The sequence below is a fragment of the Dreissena polymorpha genome, chromosome 12 (assembly GCF_020536995.1).
Source record: "Dreissena polymorpha isolate Duluth1 chromosome 12, UMN_Dpol_1.0, whole genome shotgun sequence".
Lineage (NCBI taxonomy): Eukaryota > Metazoa > Mollusca > Bivalvia > Myida > Dreissenidae > Dreissena > Dreissena polymorpha.
Genome location: NC_068366.1, coordinates 35,914,815 through 35,934,838, shown reverse-complemented (window position 1 = coordinate 35,934,838; position 20,024 = coordinate 35,914,815). Strand labels below are relative to the sequence as shown.

The 20,024-nt window shown below is 35.9% G+C and overlaps 2 protein-coding genes across 3 annotated transcripts in view; one reads left to right on the top strand and one right to left on the bottom strand.

Annotated features, from left to right (window-relative positions):
• The first annotated feature begins 222 nt into the window (after nt 1-222).
• LOC127852738 (peroxiredoxin-like) lies at nt 223-13,469 on the top strand. The gene is made up of 6 exons (XM_052386692.1): nt 223-441; nt 2,655-2,772; nt 4,356-4,472; nt 5,193-5,315; nt 10,652-10,817; nt 12,835-13,469. The coding sequence occupies exons 1-6, from the start codon at nt 258-260 to the stop codon at nt 12,883-12,885; spliced, it is 759 nt and encodes a 252-aa protein (XP_052242652.1). The 5' UTR covers nt 223-257; the 3' UTR covers nt 12,886-13,469.
• Nucleotides 13,470-14,193: 724 nt separating this feature from the next.
• LOC127852737 (protein unc-80 homolog) overlaps nt 14,194-20,024 on the bottom strand; it is a 138,829-nt gene continuing 132,998 nt past the window's right edge. For both annotated transcript variants that reach the window (XM_052386689.1, XM_052386691.1), the window contains exon 62: nt 14,194-18,144. In XM_052386689.1, the coding sequence (XP_052242649.1) occupies nt 17,041-18,144 (1,104 nt within the window). In that variant the 3' untranslated portion in view covers nt 14,194-17,040. The remainder of the gene's footprint in view (nt 18,145-20,024) is intronic.

The following is a 20,024-nucleotide window of genomic DNA, read 5'->3' as shown; positions in this document are numbered from 1 at the left end:
CCTTTAAATCCGACTGTTGGCGTCAATTGCATGTGGTGATTGCAGTATGTTTTGTGTAGTAACGGGGTCTTTCAATTCTTTTTTTCTACCATGTTGTTCACTGCAGACGAGTATGATTACATAACGACACCATAGTGTATTATGTTGGCGTACAATTTCTTTAGACTAACGAACTTTTATTATTTTATATATTTGTTGGTTGGTAACCGCTACATGGTCGAGCGATTTCCGATACACGACGAAGCTGACGTGTAAAGATGGCGTCTACCGGCAACTATTTCATGTTTGCTGCACACATTTTTGCAGTTTTCGTTGGAACATGCATGTGTCAGGAGATGTGCCAGTCTTTATTTGGTGGCCAAGTGTATCCTCAAGAGACATGTGGGGTGCAATCCGGCCAGCGAATCCTCGGCCACTCGTTGCACATGAGTCAAGCGATAAGTAAGAACATTCCCCACCCACCATGCTGATGTGTTGGCAACCGTTAGATTATGACCCATAAGTCAAATGCATATTCGAATATTTAGGCAAAATATTTAATGGTTGCAGCTTTACTTATTCATTTATGATGCATATTATTGTTTCGAAACATAGTGGTCCTTAGTTGCAATTATTAAACTCTCAGCTTTATACAGTTAAATCCGGTAATCTTGCGCGTCCGGTAATCCTGCGCACTCCGCAGTTGTAAATTTCGCAGACGACAAATGGTCTTCTTTAGTGTTGAAAGATTGAATTTAACATTTTTAACCATTTACAGATTTAAAAGGTACGTATTCCATGCAAAATAAAATGCCATCATTACATTTTAACACTGTTTGCGTCATCCCTATACATTGTACATGTATCGTCAACACTGACCTTCTTACAATAAATTTGAAATAAATCACAAATTCCTTGCAGTCTTTAGCGTTTTCATACTTTAAATTAAGAATTCATAAATCCAACGTGTAATTTTGCTTTCCATTGCACAATATCCGATCAGTTATGGTATTTTTTTTACCATTAAAAATATATCGCATCAGACAACATTGTCATCATTTCCTGCCATTCTGTCAAACCACACTTGGTATTATCTCCGCATGCGCAATGGCCTAGTTTCGATATTTTCAGTAAACTATGGAAGAATTATCGGCTTAAAATTAAACCTGTTATGGTTAAACATTTTTTGTTCAGGCTAGAAATCAATCATTATATTTTTTGTGTGTTTCTTTTGCTACATTCAGCAGAATGCCACCACCATCATCAAAGAAATCCAAAAATCCACATTAAATTTTAATGGTTTTACAAACTGATTTTTAAAATAATTTTCTGGAATGTTTTTTTTCCCTAATTGGTGACCATATGTCTACATTTTTGCCTAAATGAGGTCATTACACCAAGTGCGCAAGATTACCGGACACTGATATTTTCAAAATGAGGTGAGTCATGTTTGTTTTTAAATCAAATCGGACAGGTCCGCACTTAATGTATCAGATATCTTTGTGTTAATAAGCACATTAACTTGTTATTTTCATAATAAATTTAGATATTATGTTGTCAATTTATAAAAGATTATGTTTTTAAACCAATTGTCCCTTAACTGTGCAAAATTACCGTACAGCATCGTATCCCAAAAGGATGCAATGCGCAGTCTTTTGTCCAAATGTGCACAATTTGATCACCACTGAAAATGCTAAGGAACACTGATACTGCAAAAACTTGTCTTTCCTTTTTAAAGCACAAACTCATGCAAATGGTACCATTAAAGCAAGAAATAATAGCTTTTTGCTTACCCTGTTATTCTTTCGTACGCTGTATTGACCATATTGGCAAACTGTCATAATGTTGCCGACTATTAGTGTCGCTATCGGTTAGGTCACAGTACACCAATCTTTTGCACATTGTGATATTTTATGGAACCTAAGTTGTAGAATATTTTCACTGTTCCAAATTTCAAGATGAAAATGTCAGCAAGAATAGTGTGTTGAAAGATGGCGTGTGTTTTTAAGGTTGCATGCAAAGGATAAAGTTTGTAGGCTGCCATTTAGGTAAATTTAATGTGTTTTTGAAATTTATTCATCGCTTTCCTTAATTGGTAACGAACGACATCTGTTTAGTGATGTGCACGAAATCTGTGCGCAAAACTGCGATTGTGTTTATGAAGGGGTGCATATGTACTCCCAGAGCCGCCATTGCAAAAATTATGAAAGGCTCTGGGAGTACGTTTATACTTGTCCCATTCCAAGAGCAGTCTGGGCTTTTTTCTTTTGAGAATGGCCATGGACATTTCCATGTAAATACTTTTAAATTAACATCAAACTGAGCATCTTTGTACATGTTTCACCCCTTAACCAATTGGCACTAGCACAAAATCTTCTATTTAGAAGACATGCTGTATCGGAAGAAGAAGACTGCCATTTCAAAATGTTTACACATCTGAAAATTCCCCATCTGAAGTGCCCCAACACCTTTCCTCTATAGATAAAAACATTATTCCATTTGAATAATTGTGCAAGTTCAAAATTATTTGTTAAAGACTCCTTTATGAGACTGTTAACATACATACACTTATCTGAGCAAAAAATGCAGGCTTTTGCTTATTTCAGCCACAGCTACTGTATGATAATTAATCTATTAAAAATCTGTCATATTGATCTGTATTTTATTCTGTTAAGTTTCGAAGCCTGCCCCTGATTGGAATGGAACTGCTGTTGTGGATGGAAAATTTAAAGACATAAAACTTGCTGATTATAAAGGCAAATACCTGGTCCTGCTGTTCTATCCATTGGACTTGTAAGTACTTGTCTTGTCTTTTTTTCAAGTTGTATGGGTGTATCGGTTATGATGGAGAATTAAAGTCTTACACATGATATTTTTTATCTTATATTCTTATATTTTCATTTAATACATCAACTACTTATATCTTCATTGGTTTTGTAAAGCATGCACTTTTTTTCAAGAATTTGTGATGAGATGGAAAAATCAATTGACAAGTTGTTGGATACTTCATTTTGTTTCTTCGAAGACTGTAACACATTTCATGCAACTCTTTTATATGCAAGTATACAAGACTTAAAAATTATATATACATGATCAAAATATCATCTTATCTGTGATGCAGATATTCCACTGCAGCATCATTCATATCACTATTTGAATGATTTATTTATGCCTTCTTGATTGCATCATGGAAACATTATTAGCTCATTCGAGCACAGCCACTTGAAGTGCTTATGGCGAGCTATTGTGCTAGGTGGCTGTCTGGAGTCCGTTATCAACAATTTGATTAAAACAACATCTCACTACTATGATAATTTTAACAGAACTTCACAAATAATGTGATTATTGGGTGATCGAGTTTGAATGTTCAAAGCATTTTGGTCAGCTTCACATGTGTGTCACCATATCTTAAAATAAATGGAAACTTCAAAAACTGTCAGTCCCAGAGGTTTTCCTTGGCGCCAAAAGTAAAAACCCACCATGTGTGTCAGAAGTCCCACAGATGTTGTGGCAGTAGGATATGCGTGGAATAATTTCACAATTAGAAGGGGTGACGTGTGTGTAGCAGGGTTTCTGTATAAGTAGAATTTATAATGAAATGCTATATATGCTTTAATAGCGACGTGGTAGAGTGTCTGCCTAATTAGAAGCCGGAAGGATCAGGGTTCAATCCCATTTGCGGTTAGGGATTTTTATGGCTGGGTAACATGTATATAGAGAAGATTTTACAAATATCTGAAATCCAAAAGCCATGAGGTTAGGTATTTGGTTATTATGCCATGTTGAATGGGATTTTGTACCTGTACCAAGTTTGTTCAAATAATGTCCCAAGGGTAAACATTGGATTATATTTAACTCATGCTCCTGGTGACATCTTATCATGAACTGCTTGGTAGACTTAAGTTAGACAAAATTAACAGGAATGTTCCTTGGGTGATCTTTGAGAATGATTATAATGGTTCTGTTTTGTTTATTAATAATAAGGTGACAGGGTGATAAAAGGAGGTTTTAAGAATGACAATTTTAAACATATCCTCAGAGACGTGATAGAAAAATGACTTATTTTTAAAACCTCAAAGCCCATAGCCTTAGTGCTTGGTATTTTAGGTCATGTAGTGGTCTTAATTTATTGATATAGTAATTCAGATCTTGACTATTTGGTCAAAAATTAGCCACAGCCAGCTGGTAACTTGTTTTCCTTATTGTAGTAGATAGTGACAACTTTTCCCAGCTAAGATCTCTACATACATGTATGAAATACATTGTACATTTTGTATTTCAGGTGAGCAATCAGACCCACCATGACCTTCTTGTTTACATGTTTCATTGAAATTACTTATATACTTGTCTTACTAAACTCTGTCTCTATTTGCCAGCACGTTCATCTGCCCAACAGAGGTGATTGCCTTCAACGAAAGGCTGGAAGAGTTCATGAAGATCAACACTGAGGTTGTCGCGTGCTCAGTGGATTCGCCCCATACCCACTTGGCATGGTAATTAGCTTGGCTTCTTTCTCAAGGTCTTGGGAAAATGCCCATCCTTCCATGTTAGAAACCCTTTATTTATACCACTGGCATCTTGAAACGGGAGGTAAATACTGACTTTTATATTATAAAATTTTAAACTCTTTGATAATGATAATAATGAGTACACAATTGACCACTCGCCAGCTGTCTATCAAACTCAAAATCTAATAATCAGATTTTGTTTATTGCGGCCACATGGTCCGACAAACAAAGACTGTCGTAGTAATTGATAAAGCGATTTATGAAAACACAAATTAGTGGGCGGAGCGATCGCCTATTTGGCGACTGGTCAATTGTTGATTGGAACCTTAAATAGTAACTATTCCCTATCAACCCATATCAACAACTTTTACTTTGGCCTTATATTGTGTGAGAAAAGGGCTGTAAGGATTCAACAGGCAAGCATGTTTTTTGTCAAACACATATTATTGTAAAAAAGGGGTTGTTAAAAATACGGATTAAGTTTAAAGCTTAAATCGCTCATATTAATTGATCCAAATACATGTAGTTGGGCATGGTCCCTGATAGAAGGATTACAGGTCCCTCGTACTTCTTAACGGTGTGGGAAAGTATTGTATACCATTATTTCCGTATTTGTGTATAAGATGAATGCAATATCACAAAAGAGATGTTAAGGTTGTTTATCTTTTATGAAATGAACGACTTCTTTTATTTGTTTCCCAAAAGGATCAACACTCCACGAAAGAGTGGTGGGCTGGGAGCCATGAAGTACCCTCTGCTGTCAGACATCACTCATAGAATCTCCAAGGCTTATGGGGTGTACCTGGAGGAACTTGGGCATACACTCAGGTGAGTGATTGACTATGGGGTGTACCCGGAGGCACTGGGGCATACACTCAGGTGAGTCATTGACTATGGGGTGTACCCGGAGGCACTGGGGCATACACTCAGGTGAGTCATTGACTATGGGGTGTACCCAGAGGAACTGGGGCATACACTCAGGTGAGTGATTGACTATGGGGTGTACCCGGAGGCACTGGGGCATACACTCAGGTGAGTCATTGACTATGGGGTGTACCCGGAGGCACTGGGGCATACACTCAGGTGAGTCATTGACTATGGGGTGTACCTGGAGGAACTGGGGCATACACTCAGGTGAGTCATTGACTATGGGATGTACCTGGAGGAACTGGGGCATACACTCAGGTGAGTCATTGACTATGGGGTGTACCTGGAGGAACTGGGGCATACACTCAGGTGAGTCATTGACTATGGGGTGTACCTGGAGGAACTGGGGCATACACTCAGGTGAGTCATTGACTATGGGGTGTACCTGGAGGAACTGGGGCATACACTCAGGTGAGTGATTGACTATGGGGTGTACCTGGAGGAACTGGGGCATACACTCAGGTGAGTCATTGACTATGGGGTGTACCTGGAGGTACTGGGGCATACACTCAGGTGAGTCATTGACTATGGGGTGTACCTGGAGGAACTGGGGCATACACTCAGGTGAGTCATTGACTATGGGGTGTACCTGGAGGAACTGGGGCATACACTCAGGTGAGTCATTGACTATGGGGTGTACCTGGAGGAACTGGGGCATACACTCAGGTGAGTTATTGAACTCTGGGGGCCTATGGGGTGTACCTGGAGGAACTGGGGCATACACTGAGGTGAGCCATTGACAGGGCAGTGATTTTAGCTCGGCTGTTTTCGGAGAAAACTCCGAGGTATTGTCATAGCCTCTTTGTCGTCTGCCATCCAGGGGTCGTGCTAAAACTTAAACATTGGCTTCTGTTACTTATATTCTGTTACTTATAATCATATTAATAATGCTTAATGTTTCCCAATTTCATGGTTTATCGCGCTATTTTTCCCAATTACACGGTTTATCATGCTAATTTTCCCAATTCAAATGGAACAGGCTGTAACAAAAAAAAGCAAAAAAAATCACTGCAGGGCTAGCGCTGGCCCAAAATTTCTTTGAGCCAACCAGTTTTCGTATCTTGGCGCGCGAAAACTGGTTTTGAAATAATAATATATACTATCAGCTTGTTAATATTTCTGTTAATGACAACAAGGGCTTATCACATATATCATAATATAACATACAGTTTTCAATATAGAAATAATGATTATGGTACTTGGCAAATTACAAACATAAGATTGATTGTCCCAAATTTGAAATCCTGAAAATTTGGCTGGGGTCTAGGAACCGCAGCCGCAGGAGACCAACAGGAATAATTGGCAGAGCCCACCCCTAACCCAGAGACTTTTTTAATAATTGTTATTTTTGTATGGTCTTTCCAATTGCAATTTCAGGTGAATACAATTCGAAATATTATAAACCGCACCGTCCGTATGACCGCATGTGTATTCTTCAGTCTATTTATTCTAATAAAGAATTTCAAAAATAAATTTTAATCAACATAAAATAATGTATCCGAAAACGTCAGTCAGAAAATTTTTACGAGTTTTGCACATGAAATAAAACGTGCATATTGTTTTATTGCAGAAAAATGAAAAACCCAGTAACCTTGCAAATATGTAATTAATATACAATTTGGTTGACATATTAATTTACAATAGCATAGATTGTGGGTAAAATACAACTTAATGATCACCTTTTGATATCAAACGTAAATAGGCAGAAAGGCATTACATTATCGACATAGAACTAATTATTTAATTATAATCTGTTAATTCAGATCGATAGTCGGTAGAAAGGTGTAAAGTGATCAGCTTAGAAATCAGGGGTCGACAATTTTTTTTTCAGCAACTTGCCCTGCAGGGCGAGTACAGAGCTACAGATAAGCTTTTTGGGGTAATTGGGTAATACCCTTCAAAATAAGAATGAATTGGGTAATGGAAAACGTGATTGTGTATCCAAAAGTATTATACCCGCTCATATAAAAAATATTTGGGTATTTGTACCAAAACAAACAAGTGAATTGGGTAATTGCAATAAAACATGAATTTAGCTTCTCAAAACCGTACCTACATAAAGTCACGGTTATGTATTCAATTGCAGTATAATAGGTTGGTCCAATTTCTCAACCCACTCATCAAATGTGTTACTACTTGTTTTTGTTCCAATATGGGACAGTACTTTCGTTTTGGAAACACAACCTACCCCATCATAGGGGGCTGGAACGGTGTTTTGATAGTATAATATAGTGCAGGGCCCTCAATCTATTAAATCTGCCCCCCACCTTTTTTTTTTTTATTAGAAAGATGTGTCTCATGATTATTATATCTCAATTCTATTTCAATTTAATCTTTGCAAACAAACTAAATTATGAAAAAAGCAATGAATATAGTGCAAACATGAACAAATGTAATAATGAGAGAGTAAGTAAAAAAATCCCCCAAAAAGGGAAACGCCGCGAAAATTTCCCCTCCTAAGGACTGCGGACCCCTTACCCCAAAGTAGTGTGAGGGCGCTGTAGTGTATTTTGACCGAAAATGCCCAAAACCAAAATTAAATATAATAATAGTAACACTTCTTTTATTTTCCGACAGCCATCAATCAGAGTCCGGTTGCATTGCCAAAAAATAATACAAATAAACCACTTTGGCATTTAGACGTATCTAAGACAACTTTCAGCACAAGGCATTGAAAATCTTATTTTGGAGAACTTAAACATATCTGATTGATGGCTGTCAGATTATTTTTTTTTTGAAACCCTCGTTACTTTTAGTATATTAAAAATACTTTTTTGGCATTTTCGGTCTAAACACACTTTATTATACTATCCAAACACCGTTCCAGCCCCCTGTGCACCCCATCAACAAGTTCATCTAAAATACTACCGCAGATGTCCACGGAACAAAACATGGAGTTAATAATGTCATTAACTATGCCCTTTGCAATTGTTTTAGTTTTAGAATTATTTACCACGACAAATGAATCTTTATGCTTTTTTGTATTTTTTGAGGAACTTTTCGTCTGCCTAGAGACGCCATTTTGTTTGACTCGCATGTGTTATCATCTAAACGATTGGTAAATACGTTTCCAGATAAAACAAGCGCTTGTCGATTAAGACTCGAGTCAAAACGGCCAAAACAAAACGGGATTGTTCATTACGCATAGAAGGCGGCTCGAATTGGGTATCGGCGATTTGTTTTGCGTACCGGTACGCACAGATTTTGAAAAAATGCATATCCACCTATTTTTGATTGCGTATTTACGCAAATACGCGGCTTATCTGTAGCTCTGGGCGAGTAGCTAAGAATTTCCACTTGCCCTGCTGAAATATGTACTTGCCCTGCAATTTATTGGAAAAAAAATGCAATAAATCAGTAACTAATATGTTTTATTGTGATTTTCTATTGGTCATCAAATAGAACTGTAGGTGTTAACTCATGAACTTCAATAAAGTTAATAAACTGTTTTAACACACTTTTAACTTGTTTGTTTTTCATTTTTCTCTCATGGTCACGATCATTATGATTACACTTAAGGAGCATTGGAGAGTCCGAAAGGCATTTTGTTAAATTCAACAAAGCCTCTGTGTGTACAAAAGGCAGTTTACTCTTTGTCAATTTCGTCCATTAAAACTTGCCAAAATCCACTCTTTAAATCTAAAGATGTGAAGAATTTAGTCGAATTTATTAGCAGTATTAAAAGACCGTATACTGTACTGTACAGGATACATTCACGGAACATACCGGTATCGGCGCGTAACGGGAACAGGACTAATTTTAGCGCAGTTTGCAATAATCAACATCCGGTTAATTTTTTATTGCCATTAAACGTTGTTTTGTTTTAAAACTTGAAATTTTAATCTCTTCGGCCAGAAATGTCACTCGCCCTGCAGGACGAGCGCTACTGGAATATTCACTCGTCTGGAGCCGATTTCTGCTCGTAATTACAAGCGGGGGAGTGGATTTGTCGAACCCTGGAAATAATTTATTTATTGTTACGCTTCTTTTCATTTGTTTATCTTTAAATATGACGCTTGCAATCGGCCGATGTATTTTTGGCAGACAACAATATAAGTTGTGTATTCCAAGTATACAGTGTCTGCGCATGAATGACCCAATATTATGTGTGAGTGTTTCATTAACAATAAGGTCAAGCGATGTCTCATGTTCTGGTGCAGACCGGTTTTTGTTTATTGTTCAAATTGCAAACACTTTCATTGACTCAAAGAGAAAAATATAAAAAACCAGTCTAAAATATAGAAAACCAGTCTAATTCAATACAATTTTACGAGATTTAAGCATTTTCGCAAATCAGATTTTGCTTGTGCCAAATTCTCAATATTTTCGCAAATGGCTCAAATGGCGAATGACAGCGCGAGCCCTGCATTGAACTCTGGGGGCCTAGGGGTGATGGGGCTCCTTTTAAAGCAAGTAAAAAAAAAAAAAATTGGACAAAACTTTGCTGAAATTGTTTCGAAAGGGCATTGCAAAAAACAACAACATTTACATTTGTCAACAGATACACATGTATGATTTAGTGATAAGAAATTATTTAGTTTCTTTAGAGATAGATTAAATCTGGTACAAAGTGTACATTAAGTATATATTATAGTAATACACATCAAGTGCTTTTGAAACATGAATATATTTAAATGTATTTCCTACAATATAAATAGGTTTCCTGTGAAATCAACAACATTTTCCTCATTTGGAACTGACGCCATTTTAGCATTCATTTAAGTATTTTCTGTGGACAGGGCTTTAAATGAGCACTAAGTACACGCTCAGCGTGTTCATCACCATATACTGGCAGTTTGTTTAAAAAATAGAAATGTTTTGTCATCTAACTCAAAAGTTGGAATAAAAACTTGAATTCATAAGTGACACAAGACCTACACGAAAGAAATGAGCCTTGCTCTGGGAAAATGGGGTTTAATCCATATGCATAAAGTGTCATCCCAGATTTGCCGGTGCAGTCCGCACCAATTAATCAGGGATGACACTTACCGTTTTATGGTATTTTTCATCCAAAGGAAGTCTCTTCTTAGTGAAAATCCAGCTTAGACAGAAAGTGTTGTCCCTGATTAGCCTGTGCGGACTACACAGTCTAATCTGGAATGTCTATTTACGTACATGCATTAAAACCCGTTTTGCCACAGCAAGGCTCTAATACATTTTCACATGAAGTTAGAAATAGATAGACCACAAATGAGGCAAGGGCGTATGGATCATCAATGGTATTTCGGATGTTTCAGAGGCCTGTTCATCATAGACGGGAAGGGCATCCTGCGTCAGATCACCATGAACGACCTGCCTGTGGGGCGCTCTGTAGATGAGACGCTGAGACTCGTGCAGGCGTTCCAGTTCACGGACACGCATGGGGAGGTCTGTCCGGCCAACTGGAAACCTGGCGCAGACACTGTGAGTAACCACGGAAACTGCGTTTTGTTTTCATGAGATTTGTTTTTGTATAAGATGTTCTTATTAATGCTGCTATTAAAGGCATCCAAACGTAAAAAAAAAATAATAATTATTCCCATTTGAAAGAGTGGCATTATAATATTTGCATTGTTTGTTTAAAATGAGTCGTCTTGGTTATTACGCCCCTTTTTCCCCAAACAAAACAGAGTAAGGTAGTACCAAAAGAAGACGGTTATTCTGGATTCATCGTAGGCATCTGTCTTTAGACACAAACGTGTACTCAGATTAAAACTTGTGTCATGCATCGATCTTTGTGGTTATGGAGTTGTGCATGAACATATTTTTTATTAGTTTTATAAAAACCAAGCAAATTCGTTGAATTGATATCCCCCGCCAATATGCTTCTGGACACAAAAGTGTTATATTTGACACTCAAAAAAGCATTTTTTCAAGATACAAAGGGCCATAACTCCGTAATGAACAGATGGTGTACAATGACATTTGGCGTGCATCATCCTCTTATCCATATATATATATATATATATATATATATATATATATATATATATACTCATATCAAGTTTCAATGAAATCCGCCAAAGCACTTCCAAGATATGGCTCCGGACGGACAGATGGACAATGCCAAAACAATATCCCTCACCCTATGGCGGGGGATAAAAATTTAAATGGTCCTTACTCCTTCTTTTTAATTACTAAACCATGATTACAACTAAAAGTCACAACTTGAAACATATAACAAGATGCAGGTTTTTCTCTTCTGTGTAATGTAAAGCTCTATTTTTCTGCCCCCGTTAGGGTGGCATATAGCAGTTGAACTGTCAGTCCGTTTGTCAGTGCTGTGCGTCCGTTCAAAAACTTTAACATTGGCCATAACTTTTGCAATATTGAAGATAGCAACTTGATATTTGGCATGCATGTGTATCTCATGGAGCTGCACATTTTGAGTGGTAAAAGTTCAAGGTCATCCTTCAAGGTCAAAAAACAAATTCCAAGGGAAGTAACGAGCTTTAAAGGGAGATAATTTATATTTTATATCATTTGGCAGGTACAGATCATTTTCATAAGGGAAGTAATATTTTTTAAAGGGATATACTACAAAAAAATTTATTTCAAAGCGGCGCAGTAGGGGGCATTGTGTTTTTGACAAACACATCTCTTGTTGGTCCTTAAATGTTTCACCTAAGCAAGCCTTTTAACACATAGATATTTGGAGATCATAATCATTCTTTTAAAATTGAATGAACTGTGAAATAACAAGGGCTGTATGTAAAGCATGCATGCCCCCCATATGGGCTGTCAGTTGTAGTGGCAGCCATTGTGTGAATACTTTTTTTGTCACTGTGACCTTGACCTTTGACCTAGTGACCTGAAGATCAATAGGGGTCATCTGCCAGTCATAATCAATGTACCTATGAAGTTTCATGATTCTAGGCCTAATTATTCTTGAGTTATCATCAGGAAACCATTTTACTATTTCGAGTCACTGTGACCTTGACCTTTGACCTAGTGACCTGAAAATCAATAGGGGTCATCTGCCAGTCATGATCAATGTACCTATGAAGTTTCATGATCCTAGGCCTAAGCGTTCTTGAGTTATCAACCGGGAACCATCTGGTGGACGGACCAACCGACCGATCGACATGTGCAAAACCAATATACACCCTCTATACACCCTCTTCTTCGAAGGGGGGCATAAATATATATCAAAATTTAAGTATTTTCCTTTGCTCTTGTAATGGCTATATTAACCCTTTCACACTCAGAAGCGAAGTGAAAATGGCTATGTGCAAACAGCATAAAATCAGAACAGCCTGCGAGTAATTTGCAGTCTGTTCAGGTTTTATGCTGATTGCTGATCATCAGTATCTAAATGTTGGCATTGAAGCCGTAAGAACTTAAATCTAGTAAGAAAGGTCTTAAATTAAATGTAACTTTCTTAGGGAATACAAGTGCGTCAAAATACGTAAAGGATTAAAGACTTGTTTTGTATCTTCAGATTGTTCCGGACCAGAATGAAAAGCTGAAATACTTCGAGAAACACCCATAAACAGTTTATACTCTTGACTGTTAAATTGCATTTGAGTCATTTTCAATACATTTCCATTTTGGGGTAATAATTGAATTGGAATCTATTTCCATTGTCAAATATTATTGTTGAATAGGTCTCATGCCTAACCTATGCAAAAACTGTAGTTTTCGATAATAGTATTTAGTTCAGGTTATTTTATCTATAAATGTACCATATGTGTTGGGGTTTTTTAAATCATGTTTTATGATTGTGTAAGTTTTTGAATGTGTGTTAGTGATTTTCGGTTGGCAGGTGTTGGTTTTTTTACTCACCTTTTTTCAAAAGATTTTAAGAAATCCACATAGTATTTAGCAGAAGGAATAGATAATTTCAGCTAATTTGCTGCTTCACGTGTTACTATTTTGTGTGTTTATTCTTAATTGTTAATAGCAGTAAACTTTATTGAAAACTAACCATTTAATCTAGCTTCTAAATGTGAATAGTAGCAATATCATGACATCAATTGTGAATGATTTGTATGATGTTAACTGTGCTACGATTTTGACAGATATTGTTTACACCACGCTTTTATTTTGTGTTTAAAAATAAAAGTGAATCTCTTTCTTACTTGTTCATTTTTTTCCTGTTTTGTCACTGACTACATTCATGTAGTCTCCTCAAATCTATGTAGAATAATGCATTTCAGTTTATCATTTGGTCAGATAGTTTCATTCCCAAAATAGGTCTAAGATAATTAATGGTTGTTTTCAGTATAATGTGTTACATAATTTCCAAGGGAAATTGTAGGGAAGATTGTTGGTGTTGACGTTTTTTTGTATTTTCTGGGGGAGGGAGGGTAATTTTCTCCTTGGATTTTATGATGTATTCCTTCTGCTTTAGTTCTGTTAGACCTATTAAAACATATAATTTATTTTGGTTAAAAATGTTGCTTTCGTATGACCTGACAAAACTAATCATGTTATGATGTTAGTGATATATTTTCAATATGTAAACTGAAGATTCATAAATTTAAGTTAATATTTATTAAAACGTTGTGGAAAACGGAATAAATATTGTTATGAAGTTTGGGATATCAACACAAGTAGTTTCAATAAAATCACGTCAAGTATTCACACAACAAAAAACAAAAAAGTCTTTATTAAATACAATATTTTAGTGGCTGGACAATTTTCAGGTAAGGTACGGAAACATGAAAAATGTTTTCTAGAGAACATGCGAGAATGGTGCATTAAAGTATAGAATTGATATTTGTAACATGAATGTTTGACAAACATCTAGTTCAAACATGAGTGTTTTATTGGGTTAAAAATACAATGCACAGACAACTCTTTTTTCTAATACTTTATTAACAACAAATAACTAATACAAATCTGACCAACACTAACCTTTGAAACATTGTCATATATTGCACTCTAAGAAACAACACTAAGAAACAATACTAACATAAATCTAATAAATATGAGAACTTTGGTTATACAACAATATATTTGTTGACCAGAGCCCTAGTTGACTAGAAGTCTAATATCCCACAGGCTTCCTTGTTCTATTTCTAGCTTGAATAAGTGCATGTAGCTTGATTTAATACTGTTGGCTGAATAACTGATTGGCATAATTTTGAATAGAACACACTTATTGTACTATATGTGTAGCATAAAACACCTTTATATATGTACTTCAGCAGCTTATTATTTTTTATAAAAACGTATTTTTCGTGACATTTAAAGAAAAATAGATAATACATACAAACTAGATCCACAAGAGTCAACACAAAAGTTCTGTTTAAAACTTTATAATAATTATGCTCACAAAAGCTTTGCGAAAAAAAACAATTATTACGCAAACATTTGTCAGGGAAATATAATATATATTATTCTATGAAAAAGTCTCTGAATATTAGTGACATTGAACGTTAATAATTTAGCACATGTATTATCCTATCTTAACAAACTGTTGACAAAACAACAAGCTACGAGGTGTCCCTATCAATAAAAATGCATGCATCAGCCTTGTACTGTGTTCACTAGATATGTTTCAGACGCTGCAATCAACTCCATATTCTAAGTTTAGTGATAATATTCAATATACCTTTTGAGAGATTGCAGTAGATTTGTTTGATCTATTTTTGCATGAAAAAATCTGAAGTTGTTTTGTTGAGTTTTTATCGCAGTATTCAATTTTTGTGGACTGATGGATGTACAAACAGACAGATGGACGGCAAATCTATAGTTCCATAAAGTGGAACGCTGTTAGGGGACTAAAACACTGACAACACACAAAAGCCCTATAAAATCACTGCACTTCAACTGTATGTCATATAATATGGATACATAATTACATTCAACAAAGAACAAATCATATATTATTGATAAATACAACCAGCATTATACTCATTTACAAAAATACTTTCCAATACATAAGTATTGAAACTCCTATACCCACCTCTCCACTGGTTCTTGCACAAATATGTATACTGATACCACAACAAAATAGGTTAAATCTACTCCAGCATACTTTTGCTTTACAATAATATCAACCATAAAATACAACTTTAGTGTACCATTACTAGCTGAACTTCGTCTTTGTTAAATCAATTAAAAAAATAAAATTTAAATTTTTATTATTAAGTTTATGTTTTAGTGGTTTACATAATTATTACAACAACAACATTACAAATAATACTCATGTAAACATTAATTTATGACAAAATATCAAACTATTTCTGCTTCATATTGCAATAATGTTAATTTATAACTTAACAACATAACAATGCCACTAATTGTGACTTGATTTGGCTTCACAGCAGATATTACATACTTATATTTACACTTGGATTTGAGTTACTTATTGTAATAGTGTTTCAGACTTAACACAGTGACAGAATATTTGTCAGACACTAATTTGCGTGGATTTTCATGGGTCCGCTCAACCATGAAATCAATGTTTAACAAATGATAATTCATATATATAATATAAATATATATATATAAATATATATATATATGGCTGTTGGGGAAGGAGTGTGTTTTCAAGGACCACCTTAGGGGAGGACAATGCACTACCCTCCTTACAGGGTTCAACTAAACCCTTCATTTCTATATAGATCCAGCACACTACCCTCCTTACAGGGTTCAACTAAACCCTTTCATTTCTATATAGATCCAGCACACTACCCTCCTTACAGGGTTCAACTAAACCCTTCATTTCTATATAGATCCAGCATACTACCCTCCTTACAGGGTTCAACTAAACCCTTCATTTCTATATAGATCCAGCACACTACCCTCCTTACAGGGTTCAACTAAACCCTTCATTTCTATATAGATCCAGCAAAGTTAATATCTATTTGTAAAATTAATTTGACGTTGAAAGGGAGGAAATCCGCTGAAAGGGGGAAATAATCTCAAACCTATGTTCTATTCCAACACTTCTAAAAGCAAAGGCTAACAGTATGCCACACAGGCTTTTGAGTGTGGAAGATAGTTTAAACATTACATCGGTATAAATACAAATTTTTGTTATATTATCAATTCAAAGCTTTTTATAATTGTTCCAATTTTGATCGATGGTTATCAATAAAACAAACATTTATCTTTGATATTTTTTTTAGTCAAGTGAAATATGTTCTTGTTTTAATATAATTACTACATTCTATGTAGAATGTGTGACATCATTTTTTAATTGTCATTTTGCTAAACAGTGAACTGGTCCCTTTAAATGAATCCACAGTATTAAAAATGTCACCTCACAGCATTGTCTTTCATAAACATGAGTTTATCTTTCTCATCAAAGAGAATACAAACCTATCTTTCTTGTTATTTGCTCTTACATACAAATGTTACAAAATAGATAATATGATTTTAAGCAAGAATGTCTTGTATTTCTTTATGATAAAAAAGGCAGATGACCTCATTATTTATCCCATTTAAATAGCAAAGAAAACTTTGGTCCAATACTCTAAATTTCTTTTATTCATTTTAAATCGAGCAAAAATTTAGATCACCTCAATAAGATTTTCATTTGCCTTCCATAGTGAAGACAAGTCTGGAGAAATAAATGACACAACAAAATGAACTGAATTGGATTTTTCACCGCAATTATAAAGAGAAGAAAACTGGTCAAAGTCTCTTAGCTACACTTTGGGAGAAAAATTGAACATAACGCACAATTTTGATCTTAAACAAGAGTATCAGGAATATGTTTTCCATCAAAGTAAACACAAACTGATGATCTCGAATGTGATTTTTCATCCTCCTTCAATAGAGAAGAAAACTCGGTCAAGGACTCTTCTGACGAACATCGTGACGAGATGTAACTCTGCCTTATGGAATCCCCAGTCCCCGAGCTTGGACTAGACGTGTGCTGTAACGGACTGTCGGATTTTTTAACTAACGGGCTGATGGTTGAGAAAGAAGAGGGGAGACCACCTGGTCGAGGCTGCGGTGCGTGAAACGCCGACGAATCGCTTACTGGAAGATCATGCAATAATTTAGAGATGGCCCTCTGTTTCATTTTCGGGCTGAATGGTCTCTGTCTGTCTCGTGACCTGAACTTTAATTGTACCTCTGGAGGACAGGTCTGTGCTGTTGGGGGTTTCTCTGCTGTTAACGTGGAAGCTGGCTGCTGTTGCCTCAGATACACAGGTGGTGGCGCTATGGGCGATATTGAAGCTTGCGGTCGAATGGTCTCCGATGGTGAGAACATCTGAATACGAGACTGCACCAGGGTCTTGGGAGCTGAGGTCTTCCAGTCGGCCGTTTGTGGGCTTGTTTTACTGGGTTTCTCTTGGATCAGGCTCAGGAAAGGGTTGGTTGGGCTGAGTGGACTGGTTACCGATGGGCTGACTTGACTATTTATGGATGGGGTCCGTGGACTGCTAGCCGAGGATTCAGACTCGTTCTCCTTTATGACTTGTTCCTTCTTTTTCAGGCTGAACCTGAAGTGACTCATCTCCTCCTTCAGTGACCTGGAGCTGCTGGGTGGACTCGATGGTCCAGGCATGGAGGAGAACAAGACTTTGGCGGGGAATTCCGTGGGGGAGGGGATGTCTTCTGAATACCCTCTCTGCAGTGGCGGGGAGGATATCTTTCCCTTAATGCTAGAATTCGGGGACTTTGATCCCAGAATTCGTATTGGGCTGGAGGAAGGGGACCGTGATTTGACAATCCTTGCCCCTTGTCTGGCAATGCGGCCCCTGGCCGTGCCTGCAGGGGCGTGAATATCAGCCTGGGGGTCATCGTGAGATTTCGACCTTTGAATGTACCGCGGTCTGCTGCTGGCCTGTGGACAAAAAGGTTTGCATGTGCAGGCAACTTAAAAGGAATTATGGTAAAGTTCTGTTGTGATGACAAACGATCAGTTGATATAAGAAAATCAATTGACCCAGTTCTGATTTTATATTTTAGTAGTAAATAAAAGCTTATGTTTGCATAATTATACAAATTTATTTTTACTTAATCCCTTTGCCACTGTCAATTTCAAACATTAAATTCCTGGTTTTCCAGCCTATACGATGTTGTACACAACCAGATAAGAAAAACAATTATTATTTATTTCCTGTTTACAAATAAAATAAATTGATGACTTATAGCTATGATATTTAAGAATAATTCAGCTTATAAAATCAACATGAAAGCATTAACTGTATAAGAGGACACAAGCTCATTATTTATACAAACATCTAACACAAAGATATATGGTAAAGCTCCTTCATTCAGCCATACAGAAGCAAGCAAAACAAGAGATTGCCAAGCAATATTGTCCCCTACAGGCGAAACTCCACCATTGTCAGTGTTTTTTTTTGTTTTTGTTTTTATTTGTTGCCATAGCAACCAGAATTTTTGATGTAGGAACAAAATGAAATGACTTGCATAATCTCCATCTTGCCATCTATCCATATTTCTAGTTTCATGAAAAAATATGAAGAAGTTTAAAAGTTTCGCAGGATCCAGAAAAGCGTGACTGACTGACAGAAAGAGAGCGCAAACCATAAGTCCCCTCCAGTTTCACCGGTAGGGGAAAATGATGCTATATATGTGCAGTCATTTGTATGCATTCTAATACATAAAACACCATAACATTGTTATACATCATTAAAGGGCATTAATTGTTCACAGATATTAGTGTGTTTTTTTTAATATAGAATGAATTTACTTTTGATGAATCATATTGTGTTTACATTCTTCTTAGTCAGGAGTGGTATCTTGCTGGTTCAATATAAAGTACACAGTGTTTTTGGATATATGATGAATGTTTTCACTATTTGTCATTTTTCCAAACTGTGAACATGTCTCTTTAAACATGGGTCAAATTATTCTCAGACTTAAGATCACATTTCATGATTTTTGCAAGCAGAGCATGCTACAAAAACTGGCAAGTACAAATAAAAGTAAACAAAGGATCAATAAAAAGCTCCAACATGCAAATCAAGCTAACTGGCATCAAAACAACAGACAGTACTGGAAATCTTTGTTAGCTTTAAAAACTTCAACAGTACAATATTAATTTATCCTTATATATACCATATGCGCAGCTGTATTGACTCTTTATGAAACAATTAAATAGTTTGCAGCTGATAGAAAATCTAACTTGAAATGACATTTTACGAGTAAGTTCAAACCTATTTTAATTTAAAATAAAAAATGTGTTGTATATGTATTAATTACAAAATCAAGTCAGTAAATATAATTGATTAAACATGCACTCCCCAAAATGTAGAAAGAATATAGAAAGAACTTAACCATGCAAATCTCAGTCATGCAATACTTTGTAATCAGCGAACAAGCATACAAAGGCACAAAGTTGAGATGATGTGTCAAAGTAAATTCCTTCTGCTAAACTAAAATACTGTACAACTAATGGTTTTATAATTGATGGCTAACATTTTTAAAAAGCTCAACTCAAACCAATTATTTATTTGTTTCACAAACAACTTGAATACATGTACATTATTTTATTAATTATTTGTATATTTGCTCTTATGCATCACTATTATGTTTGTAATACAACGTATTGAATGCAAAAATAATGATTGATGGCACTGAGAATTTAACTTCATGGCTAAAATGCACACAAAACACTACAACGCTTTACAAAAATATTCCAAACCAGTAATTTACACAGAGAAACAGCACACATGAAGATTTTTATCAACCATTCCA

Bases quoted from the DNA above. Each gene is read 5' to 3' on its own strand.
- LOC127852738 (XM_052386692.1), top strand. From the start codon at position 258: ATGGCGTCTACCGGCAACTATTTCATGTTTGCTGCACACATTTTTGCA. The intron at 442-2,654 runs GTAAGAACATTC...TATTCTGTTAAG, and splicing joins GCACATGAGTCAAGCGATAA to TTTCGAAGCCTGCCCCTGAT. The intron at 2,773-4,355 runs GTAAGTACTTGT...TCTATTTGCCAG, and splicing joins CTGTTCTATCCATTGGACTT to CACGTTCATCTGCCCAACAG.